Genomic DNA, 12,671 nt, shown 5'->3' with positions numbered 1-12,671 from the left:
CCAATGAGTCAACTCTTTGCATGAGGTGGCCAAAGTATTGGAGTTTCAATCTCAGCATCAGTCCTTCCAATGAACACCCAGGACTGGTCTCCTTTAGGATGGACTGGTTGGATCTCCTTGCAGTCCAAGGGACTCGCAAAAGTCTTATCCAACACCACAGTTCAAAAGCGTCAATTCTTCGGCGCTCAGCCTTCTTTACAGTCCACCTCTCACATCCATACATGACCACTGGAAAAACCATAGCCTTGACTAGACAGACCTTTGTTGGCAAAGTAATATCGCTGCTTTTTAATATGCTATCTAAGTTGGTCATAACTTTCCTTCCAAGGAGTAAACGTCTTTTAATTTCATGGCTGCAATCACCATCTGCAATGATTTTGGAGCCCCAAAAATAAAGTCTGACACTGTTTCCACTGTTTCCCCATCTATTTCCCATGAAGTGATGGGACCAGATGCCATGATCTTCGTTTTCTGAATGTTGAGCTTTAAGCCAACTTTTTCACTCTCCTCTTTCACTTTCATCTAGAGGCTTTTTAGTTCCTCTTCACTTTCTGCCATAAGGGTGGTGTTATCTGCATATCTGAGGTTATTGATATTTCTCCCGGCAATCTTGATTCCAGCTTGTGTTTCTTCCAGTCCAGCATTTCTCATGATGTACTCTGCATATAAGTTAAATAAACAGGGTGACAATATACAGCCTTGATGAACTCCTTTTCCTATTTGGAACCAGTCTGTTGTTCCATGTCCAGTTCTTACTGTTCATAGGGTTCTCAAGGCAAGAATACTGAAGTGGTTTGCCATTCCCTTCTCCAGTGGACCACATTCTGTCAGATCTCTCCACCATGACCTGCCCGTCTTGGGTAGCCCCACGGGCATGGCTTAGTTTCATTGAGTTAGACAAGGCTGTGGTCCTAGTGTGATTAGATTGACTAGTTTTCTGTGAGTATGGTTTCAGTGTGTTTGCCCTCTGATGCCCTCTTGCAACACCTACCATCTTACTTGGGTTTCTCTTACCTTGGGCATGGGGTATCTCTTCACGGCTGCTCCAGCAAAGCACAGCCATTGCTCCTTACCTTGGACGAGGGGTATCTCCTCACCATTAAATCAAGATAGAAAGTGGTAAATACCATGGATTAGGACATAGTGCTTAGGAAGTTTAAGAGAGAAAAGTTCCAGCTACTGAGTTAGGGAACACTGTGGATAAGAAGGGGCCATTTAAGCTTGACATTGATGAATGCCTGAGGTTTGGACCTATTGGAAAAAGGAGGAAGGGAGTTTAGGGAAAGGTAACCATGATGACCAAAGGGCTTGCTGGTGTGCTTGGAAGGAAGGTAGATGACTAAATTTAGCTGGAATGGAGTTTTTTGAAGGACAGGCATGTTATCATTGGACATTCAGGCTGACATTTTAATCTATATGTTCAGGCTTCTTTGGTAATGCCAGTCCAGTATGGTTCCGCATTGTCAGAACAAAGCATTCAGAAGGCCCGAGCAGCTCTGTGAGTTGTCACCTCTGGGCTCACTTCTGGAACTCAGTGATTTGCCTGTGGTTCTCCCTGGATAAATGTCAGTTCTGGGGAGATCAGTGGAGGGGCTAGGCATCCAGACACCTGTTGCCCAGTGGCAGCCTTGCTGACAACCCATTCTGATCTGCTTGGTGGTCATTTGAAGGCAGGACTTATGTCTGGAATATGTTGTCCCACCCTTTGTGACTGCCTTTCACACAGGGGCCATGTGGTTGCCACCAGCTCACTCTGTGACACTGGGTACATCACTTCTCCTTCTGTGACCTGTGGGTGGCTGACCTCTGCAGTAAGGGAGCTGATGTAGGTGGTCTCTACGGTCCTGCCTGCGTGCTCTCGGATTCTGTGAAACAGGAGAGGCGTATACACTGTAGAGATGAAGTTTTTTGTTTTCCGTGTTTTCAGAGTGCCAAGGGGACTCCACTCCTCACGCTTCTCAGAGACCCTTATATCCTGGTGGCTGCAGGTAAGCTGACATTGCCTTCCTTTAGGAGGGAGGGTCTGAGCTTCAGGACTGCCTGGGGGGCTCACTGGACTGTCTCCCCAGGCTCCATCTGCCTTGCCAACATGGGCGTGGCCATGCTGGAGCCCACACTGCCTATTTGGATGCTGCAGACCATGTGTGCTCCTGAGTGGCAGCTAGGTAAGTGACCTTGGTCCTCAACATGAATTTTGGCAGAGGTATGGGCCAGGGACCCTTTCTGAGGCTATCAGTAAGCATCATCAGGGCCAGATCTTGAGAGTCATAGAGGGACAGCATTCTTCCCTCATCAAATTATCTCTCCTGTCTGCATCTGTGAGTCTAGCCTGATTGGGTATGCAGTTCCTTCAAGAAGCAGTCCCCAGTACACAGAATGGGAGGGCTTGACAGGGGTGATAGAGGGGCAACTCACCTAGCTGTACGGATGAATGACTGCCCGTCAGACGACCTTGGCTTTTCCTTTCTGCTCCATTAATTTGCTATGCAAACTTGTGCAAATCACGTCAGCTTTCTGAGCTTCACTTTCCTATCATTAAAATGGCTATCAGAGTACTAAGAGTTCAGAGGGTAAATTTGACCCTGATGCTGGGAAAGATTGAAGGCAAAAGAAGAAGAGGGCGGCAGAGGATGTGAAGGCTGGTTGGCATCACTGACTCAATGGACATGAACTTGGGCAAAGTCCAGGAGATAGTAAGGGACAAGGAGGCTTGGCGTGCTGCAGTCCATGGGGTCACAAAGAGTTGGACACGACTTAGCAACTGAACAACTGAGGAATAAGTGATATAATCTGTGAAAATGCTTTTTACCTGTAGAATATTAGCAACTACCACCATCACCATCATTGATATTGAGCTTGCCACAAAGTTCGTTTGGGTTTTTCTGTGTTATGGAAAAACCCAAATGGACTTTTTGACCAATCTTACAGTTTCATCTTTCCCACTCACTGTCCCCCAGATTACCCTTTTGCTTTTTTTTTTTTTTTTTTTTTTTTAACCTCTAGAAAGCTGCTAATGGAGTACACTGTACTGTGAGGGGGGCCTCCAGCCCCCTCTGCTCCACGGACAGATGTCCTCATGAGTCATCTGAGGGAGGAGGCCCTGGATCTTTCCAGGAAGCCTAAGGAAAGTCAACAGAGAAGGTTATGTGCAAATTGCTCAGTCACTGCTGGGAGGAGCGCTTATGTGGCCAGAGGGGGAACGGATAAGGACCTGATATAGCTTAATGTGCAATGACAAGCACTAAATCTAATTTTTTAGGGGACCATGCTAAGCAAGGCTCCCAGCTGCACTCTTAGCGCCAAATTGGATTTTTCCAAGCTGCAGCTGCCTCTGACCATGACAGTTAATTGAGTTGGTGTTCAATGCAAATAAACATCCCCTGCCCCAAGATGCTTGGGCTCTTGGGCAGACGGGCCACCAACCATAGCTCAGAATGGGCCCTCCCCAGCCCTTCTTCACCCCACAGGATATTAAAAGCAAACTAGCCATCAGTCAGTAACTGGTGAATTGCTGACTTTGGGTTTATTTTTAATCACCCTGACAGTTTCTGTTAGGGTGCACTGTTTCTGCTCAGGATACAAAGAAACAGAGAGAGAGGCTGGTGAGATCTGATGAAGTGCACAGGCTTGATGTCAGACAGTGCCTTGAGCAGGCAAGGCTGCAGTAGAAAGTGCTTAGGAGAGTGAGTGAGAGACTGAGGAGTTCTTGTCCTCCACCATCCCTTACAACTTTCTTCAGTGCCCTCTGCATCTGTAAGTCTAAATACAGAGATTCTCTCCTGGAGAGTGTATTAAAATTCAGATTGCAGTTCCCTTCCAACGATTCAGTAGAAACAAGTTGCATTCCTGGTAAGTTTCCCGATGATGCTGATATGGCGTCAGTGACCACACAGAAAAAGATTGCTCTCCATGCAGACCCCTCTCCAAGTTGTTGGGAGGAACAATTTGTAGCCTGTGGCTGAACACTCTCCAAGTAGCCCGCTCTGTGTCCACTACTCTCACCCAGTGGAGGAAAAAGCTCAGGCTTTGGAAATATGCCCACCTGCGTTGAAATCCTGACTCGACCACTTACTGGGTGTGTCCTTGGATAAGTTACTTAATGTCTTCAAACTCCACTTTTTTTTTTTTTTTTTCATTTGTAAAAATGGAGGCACTTTTCTGGTTGTTTTCAGGGTTAAATAGACTTATGTATTCTAAGGGCTTCCCAGATGGCGCTAGTGGTAAAGAATCTGCCTGCCAATGCAGGAGACACAAGAGATTTGTCCCTGGGTTGGGAAGACACCCTGGAGTAGGAAACAGCAACCCACCCGCTCCAGTATTCTAGCCTTGAAAATCCCATAGACAGAGGAGCCTGGAAGGCTACAGTTCATGGGGCCATAAAGAATTGGACACGACTTAGCGCGCACACACACATATTCTAAAAGCATTAACATGGCACTTGGGATACAGTATATACTCAGGAAATAAAACCCATTTCTGTTTTTATAATTGTTTTTGTTGAAATCACTTTAGCAGTCACAGCTATGTGTAATCCCCAACCCTTGAAGATATGCTGTGAAATATAATATATCTGTAGAGATACAGTATGGAACACCTCATTTGCACAAAATGCTAATGAATTGCCAGTTACACTCAGATCCTAAAGAACAAGCCACCTTGGTTGAGGAAAATATCATTCAGGAAATCCCATGTCACTTGAAACGATGTCAAGGAGATTGATCTAGCAGGCCTGTGCTCTTCCTGCTGGTGCCCATTTCCAGATATGAGGTAAACAATTGAGTGGTTGTTGTTGTTTAACTGCTAAATCATTTCTGACTCTTTTGTGACCCCTGACTGTAACCCGCTAGGCTTCTCTGTCTATGGGATTTCCCAGGCAAGAATACTGGAGGGGGTTGCTGTTTCCTTCTTCAGGGGATCTCCCTGATCCAGGGATCAAGCCCAAATTTCCTGGATTGGCAGGCAGGTTCTTTACCACTGAGCTACCTGGGAAGCCTCAAACAATTGAGTAGCTATACCATTTTTTTTTTTAAACAATGAAACATAAATACATGGTTACATGGTTACAGTTTGAAACAGATTGCCACCTGCACAGATAGACTAGACAAATATATCAAGGTGCGTTTTGCCTCCAGTCCATAGAAGAGGATATTAAAAGCAAACAAGACATCAGCCAGTAACTGGTGAATTATTGACTTTCGGTTTATTTGTAATCATCATGACAGTTTATATTAGACAGCACTGTTTCCTCTCCATACAGAGAGAGAGAGGGAAGCTAGTAAGACTGAAGGAAACTCATCCTGCTGATTCCATGCAGCTCTTTATGCCAGAGCCATCTGTGCTGCCACACTGCTGCTGTGGGTGGAGGAAGCACCTGCCATCAGAGGGAGAAGGTCTGGGTTCAAGTCTTGACCATGCTACCCACTGGTTATGGTGGTGCTGGTTAAGGATGATACTCAGGGGGGCGCTTACTCTGTTCCAGGAGCCTTGCCAAACGGTTGTTTTACGTTAATGGCCACTTATGCCCGATTACTAGCCCGTATGGTAGGAATTATTATTCTCATATTTCAGAGATATCTTAATCTGAACCAATTTCCCACTGCCCTCCCAAATCCTGAGCCCTCTGGAAGTCTCTACCATAGGCAAGTGTCCCTATTTGTTGGGGTCCTTTAATGGACCAGAACCTGGTGGTCCGGAGTCGATGATAAGAAAGTGAAAGAGAGAGCCGGAGGGAGGGAGAGAGAGAGAGAGAAAGAAAGAAAGACACGGGGACTGAAGCTCTGATGGAGCAAAGGTGCTTTAATGATCTTTCTGTGAGTATATATAGGCTCTTGTACAAGAAATTTCTTTTGACAATGATAAAGATCAGAAAACCAAATGTACAGCAACCATTACCAAGGGAACAAGGGATTAATAATGGTCACCAGGTCAGGAGACAATCCATATCTCAAGAAAGGGGATTGAGACTAAGCAGTTTTGTCATAAAGAGAATGTTTACTGAAGGAGATTCAAGCCCCTCTCACATAATGACCTCAGTTCTGGAAGCAGCTTGCTGTTCCACTGATAAGGAACAGAGGACTTATGAGAAACAGCACGTAGGAATCCTCCTGTTAAACACTCCCTGATAATTCCCCCTTATTTATTTATAATATTTGTAAAAAGTGTTCTGACCATTAGAGTTTGTTTAGTTTTAACAATTTTTGCATGAAGGTAATGGTAGATGACAAATATAATTGTCGAGACAATCACCAAAATTACAGTTCCAGACCCGATGCTGTGAGTAATGCTTTGAAACCATCCGCGTGGGTCTAGCCCAGATAATTGATCAGCTAGTTGTTCAGCTAAAGTTTCCAAATTAGTGGAAGAGGGCAGATTATTAGAAAAGGTTTCAAAATTTTCTTTTTGTAATAATTGTACATTCAGAAAGGCATTATCATGTACATTTTGTAAATGAAATTTGATTTGTTCCCAGTTGTAGGCACTATTATTGAATTGAACAGGAGTAACACAAAATTGAGTAGAATTCCAATCACATTTTAGCATCACCTGTTTTTGTACATCTGTTAATTGATCTCCAATCCATTTGACGGTTGTTTTTAGTTCCTGTATTTCATCTTGAATATCCTCATCTATCTGAGCCTAAGTGGCCCACATAGTATGAGCATCTTTAGTCCAATTTTAGATAAAACTATGTGTTTGAATTGAGGTTTGTAAAACAACACCAGTGACGGCAGCAGTGGTGCAAATAGCTATTAACCGCAAAATGCCAAAAATCAGCCATCCAGTGAATCGTTTAGATCGCTGGAGCAATTTAGTAAGTAACCAGGAAGCAAGTCCAGCCATGGGACCTTCTTCCCAGGGCTGCTGGAGATTTATTGGTAACCACAGACTATGTCAAGATCGAAGAATCAAAAGGGATTCATTTCTTAAGGAAACAGAAGGGTTAAGGCAAGTATATAATTTGCAATTTATACAAGTTACAGAACATAAAGTTTTATTGAATTGTAAATTTCCTATAGCTACAACAAAAGGAAGTGGAACACAGGCTTGTATGAAATATGATTGATTATAGTGAAAGAAATAATTACTATGACTATGATTGGTCCCTGTGAAATGTCCAGTCTAAGTCCCAAGTTCTTCGGTGCTCGCAGCAAGTTTCCAGATGTCCCATTGTTTAGGCCCAATCTGTTTATCGAGGACGATTTGAGGGCGAGAAGGTGTCATTTCGCCATCAAGCCAGCCAAGGAGTCCTTTTCATGGAAGTGTTTCATTGAACTGTTGGTAGTCTTCTATGCTACTTGAGTCGCATAGTCACACACAGTGCTGCCAATATCATCTGAGCAGTTTGATACCCACATACCACGGGGTCCCCAGTCAACAATGATGTAATTGGCTATAAACATTAATTTCCCTGATTTAGCTCGACATTTATCTCAATAAACAGGAGTATATTTAAAGTCTTTATAAGTAAACCCCTTACATTTTAACTTTTCCTAGAGTTTTGGTAGTATTGACATGGTTTTTATAAAAGGACAGGACAGTAAACAGTCCAAGCAATGTGTAGAAGTTCCTTTTTGGGGGGCAGGACGAAAACCCATGTTTGTCGACTAACATTAATACATAATTTTGTTGGGCCCATGCATAAAGGAAGGATTTTATAGCCTAGAGAAATGTTAATTAGTCTTCCTTCTTTCTCAGCATGAGAGGGCCCCTCCAAGCTGCATGGAGGGGGCATATGTGTTGAGTGATTAGTGGATGTGATTGGTCCTATATCTGTCCATTCTATAACCTACAATAAAAAGGGGGTGTTAGGCCCCCCTATAAGCCCAATAAGTGTGATCAATCAAGTCAGCCTGAGCGGGGGAACAAAAGCAAGCAAAGCAAGCATCGTGACAAAAATATTTTCAGGATTCCGAGGCATTCCCTATTAAGAAATCAGGTTTTCAGCTTGATTAGTAAGGGTTTTTATCTGTCCCCAAGTAGGGAGATCATAAGGTCGATGACGTCAAGTGCGGCGTTTTTTGGAAATTTTTGAAGCCGCCATGGCTTATACTGGAATTTCTTCCTCCTGGGGTTTTTGTTGTTTCGTCTCTAGTTTGAATGTTGGGGGCCCCCTTAGGTCGAATCTTCTGAAGAGGAAGCCATGTGAGTTCGTTGGATCCATCTGGAGAAACAGAAGCATTTCCCTTTCCCTGTAAGATTAGTTTCCTAGATTTCCATTGATTAGTTAACCCGTCTTGATACCAAATGGTCAGAGGAAGGGAGGTGTCCTTCAATGTCTTCAAATGTTTTTCTGCCTTGTCAAAATATCTCCTTGAGGTAAGTTTAAAAAATTTAAAACAAAGCTATATTAACAATAGTTATGGGCTTAAAGAATATATTGCTTTGGAATCTAGTAAAGTCTGCTCTGGAATCTAGTAAAGTCTGCTCTGGATAAGGAAGATAAAAGTGTTCACGTTCCTGTGTATTCCCCCTTATTTAATTTTTTATTTGTAGTCTCAGTGTGTAATGTGTTTATTTAACTATGCCTTGTGTTTGTGTGTTATAAGGAGTGTCTGTAGTCTGTTTAATAGAGAATGAATGTAAAAATTATTTGAACTGCTTAGAAATATAGGCAGGGTCATTGTCTGTTTTTATAGAATTAGGTGTTCTCATTATTGCAAAGTAAGGTAACAGGTGGGTTATAACATGTCGTGTAGTTTCACCTCAGAGAGGTGTGGCCCATATAAAAGAATTTGTATAGATCGAGACAGGTAAGAAGGAAGAGGAAGAGAGTTCAGGGCAATGAGTTACATCCGTTTGACATAAGATTCTCTTTCATTTGTCATAAACCTTTTTTATATTTTTGTATTCATCATTTTATCTGCCATTTCTTGTATCTTTATTAAAAGCATATATCTTACTTTTCTTTAGCAACTATGAAGTGTCTTGTATATTAGCATTTTATAGATTGGTGAATATATTTATTATATTATATATTATAATATATACATATTTATTTTCTATATATATTTATATATATATTTATTAATAGTCTAAAATCTCTTTAGTTTTTCTGTAAGAAAAACTTTTTGTAAGAGGAAGTTAGTGTTCAGTAATTAATGTTTTAAAATCTTACTTTATTTGCAAATGACCTAGCAATTTAATAAACTTTTATCATTTAGTTTAGTACAATTCTAGAAATTTAAGTTACCCCAATCCTAAGAGATTATTTTTAGATAGATATTTTTTAAAATATAATTATTTTTAATAGGGTTTATCTAAAAGTTTTCATCTCATTTATATATTTATATATATATAAAGAGTTACTTTTTTGTTGACAAATTTAATTTTACCTTAAACCTAGGCATAATAAAAGTATTATACAATGTTGATGACTTATGACATGTCTTAATTATATTAGCAAATAATTATATTTATATTTAAATAAACATTATATTTAATATTGAATATTTTTTCAGTTCATGTGAACTTGAATTTAAATAGAGCTCATTAACTTCATATTATCCCAAAACAAAGACATACATTGAGACATAGATAATTTTAGATAGACAGACAGACATAGTTTTCCTCTTGAAATTTAAAATATCTTTTTGATATATATATATAATTTTTTTTTTTCCTGAGTTCCACCCATTTGTTTATGGCTGGAGTCACAGATAGAGTGGGCTGTGTATCCCAAGGACATGATAAGAGTTAATTTTAGGTTTTTTCTTAGGCCTGTTTTTGTTTCCCAGGCAGAATTGGAGCACCAAAAAAGTATTTTAACAAGTTAACCTTTTCTTAACTGCACGTATAAGAAGAACCGGTTTTGCAATTTCAAAAAATATTTTATTTTAAACAGTTTTTTTCTGGAGTCTAAAGAATATCATGGCTACTCAGTGTCAAAAATATCATTTCTCCTTTTTGTAGTTACAGTATATTATTAATGATATATGCATGAGGGAATTGCTGTCACATTGGATGTAAAGTCTTGGCTACAAAATTTTGACAAATAGTAGGACTGTTAAGCATACCTTGAGATAACACAGTCTATTGAAATCTTTTATGAGGCCCGATGTGATTAGGAAAAAGGAGAGAGAAAGTGAATCTCTCGGTCTAAAGGGTGTAAAGGTATATTAAAAAAGCAATCTTGTAAATCAGTAATAATAATGTGCCAATTTTGAGGAATAGTAGTAGGTGATGGGATCCCTGGCTGTAATGCACCCATAGGTTTCATAGATGCATTAACTTTTCTAAGGTCTGTTAAGAGATGCCATTTGTTAGATTTCTTTTTTATAACAAAAATAGGAGCGTTCCAAGGAGAGCAAGATTCCTCAATATGTTTTAATTCTAATTGTGTGTCTATAAGTTCTTTAGCAGCCTGTAATTTTTCTTTCATAAGGGGCCATTGCTCTGTCCAAATAGGCTCGTCATTTTTCCAAGTTATTTTAATAATTGCTTTGTTTGTTAGATGAGCAGTGGTCATTAGGAAAAATGTGGAATGTATATCTGAGTTTGCCATTGTATAAGTCCCTTCCTATTAGATTAAGGGGTGCATCTATCACATAAGGTCTTAATGTTGCAGGCTGGCCTTTTGGTCCTTCATATGGGTAGATTTGAACATTTTGATAAATTTCTTGTACTTTGGTTTGAGAAATTCCTGCAATTTGGCAAGAGATTTTTTTGTATAGGCCAGGATTGGGGCCATAAGTGTTTGGAAATAATAGTAATATTAATATTAGATCCAGTGTCGAGGAGACCAGAAAATCTTTTATCATTAATTTTTATATTTAAATTTGGTTGGGCATATTCAGGTACCAATGATATCCATAAGGATTGTTTTTGATCTGTACTGCCAAATCTGCCTGTCCATACATTATTAAAGAGTTAATAGAAATGTAAGGTAAAAGAAGTAATTGAGCAATTTTGTCCCCCTTTTTGAATTGTCATAGAATCTGAGATGACATCATAATTTGAATCTCTCCTTTATAATCTGAATCAATTATTCCAGGGTGAACAGTAATTCCTTTAGAAGTCAAACTAGATTGGCCAAGTAAAAGACCGAAGGTTTGTGGGGATAGGGGTCCAAAAAGTCCGGTAGGTTTTTTAGAAGGGACTGTTTGAGGGTAAAGGAAAAAATCATTTAAGGCTGGTATATCGACGGCAGTACTGCCAGATGTTGAGGGTTTGAGGGATTGAGGGAAAAGATAAAATTTGCCCCTGGTTTTTGTTGAAGGGGACCTGGGGGGTCCCCTGCTTGGAGTTTCCTGGAATAGGTTTTCTTTCAATATCAGATTTAGATTTACAATATTTGGCCAAATGCATTCCTCTATGGCAGCGAGGGCAGATTCTTGGAAGTTTTTTATTAGCCTTCTTAGGGCAGTCCCTTTTCAAATGCTTTTTATCTCCACATGTAAAGCATCCTTCATTTCCCTTTCTAAAGGCAGCAGCCATTGTCTCAGCTAGCATTTGCATCTCTTGAGTTTCTGATCCTAGATTGCAACAAGCCTTCAAATAATCAATAATAGTCCCAGTCTCACGAATTGGAGCGATAGCTTTTTGACATTCCAGATTTGCATTCTCATAAGCAAGTAATTTCTCTAGCTCTTTTTTTGGTTTCTTCTCCAATTACAGTACGGGAAATAGCAGTTTCTAATCTAGTTAATTGCACAATTGCACTCATCTCACACGCTAGTAAAGTAATGCTCAAAATTCTCCAAGCCAGGCTTCAGCAATATGTGAACTGTGAACTTCCTGATGTTCAAGCTGGTTTTAGAAAAGGCAGAGGAACCAGAGATCAAATTGCCAACATCTGCTGGATCATGGAAAAAGCAAAAGAGTTCCAGAAAAACATCTTTCTGCTTTATTGACTATGCCAAAGCCTTTGACTGTGTGGATCACAATAAACTGTGGGAAATTCTGAAAGAGGTGGGAATACCAGACCACCTGATCTGCCTCTTGAGAAATTTGTATGCAGGTCAGGAAGCAACAGTTAGAACTGGACATGGAAGAACAGACTGGTTCCAAATAGGAAAAGGAGTTCGTCAAGGCTATATACTGTCACCCTGCTTATTTAACTTATGCACAGAGTACATCATGAGAAACGCTGGACTGGAAGAAACACAAGCTGGAATCAAGATTGCCGGGAGAAATATCAATAACCTCAGATATGCAGATGACACCACCCTTATGGCAGAAAGTGAAGAGGAACTCAAAAGCCTCTTGATGAAAGTGAAAGTGGAGAGTGAAAAAGTTGGCTTAAAGCTCAACATTCAGAAAACGAAGATCATGGCATCCGGTCCCATCACTTCATGGGAAATAGATGGGGAAACAGTGGAAACACTGTCAGACTTTATTTTTCTGGGCTCCAAAATCACTGCAGATGGTGACTGCAGCCATGAAATTAAAAGACACTTATTCCTTGGAAGGAAAGTTATGACCAACCTAGATAGCATATTCAAAAGCAGAGACATTACTTTACCAACAAAGGTTCATCTAGTCAAGGCTATGGTTTTTCCTGTGGTCATGTTTGGATGTGAGAGTTGGACTGTGAAGAAGGCTGAGCGCCGAAGAATTGATGCTTTTGAACTGTGGTGTTGGAGAAGACTCTTGAGAGTCCCTTGGACTGCAAGGAGATCCAACCAGTCCATTCTGAAGGAGATCAGCCCTGGGATTTCTTTGAAAGGAATGAT

The 12,671-nt window shown here is 40.5% G+C and overlaps 1 protein-coding gene across 1 annotated transcript in view; it reads left to right on the top strand.

The window, feature by feature from the left end:
- The window catches only part of SLC18A1 (solute carrier family 18 member A1), a 56,385-nt gene that overhangs the window by 23,846 nt on the left and 19,868 nt on the right, over window positions 1–12,671 (top strand). The window contains exons 10-11 of the mRNA XM_019965718.2: window positions 1,928–1,988; window positions 2,070–2,165. Coding sequence (XP_019821277.2) covers window positions 1,928–1,988; window positions 2,070–2,165 — 157 coding nt within the window. The remainder of the gene's footprint in view (window positions 1–1,927; window positions 1,989–2,069; window positions 2,166–12,671) is intronic.

The sequence above is a fragment of the Bos indicus genome, chromosome 8 (assembly GCF_029378745.1).
Source record: "Bos indicus isolate NIAB-ARS_2022 breed Sahiwal x Tharparkar chromosome 8, NIAB-ARS_B.indTharparkar_mat_pri_1.0, whole genome shotgun sequence".
Classification (NCBI taxonomy): Eukaryota; Metazoa; Chordata; class Mammalia; order Artiodactyla; family Bovidae; genus Bos; species Bos indicus.
This window is presented reverse-complemented; position numbering and strand designations above follow the sequence as displayed.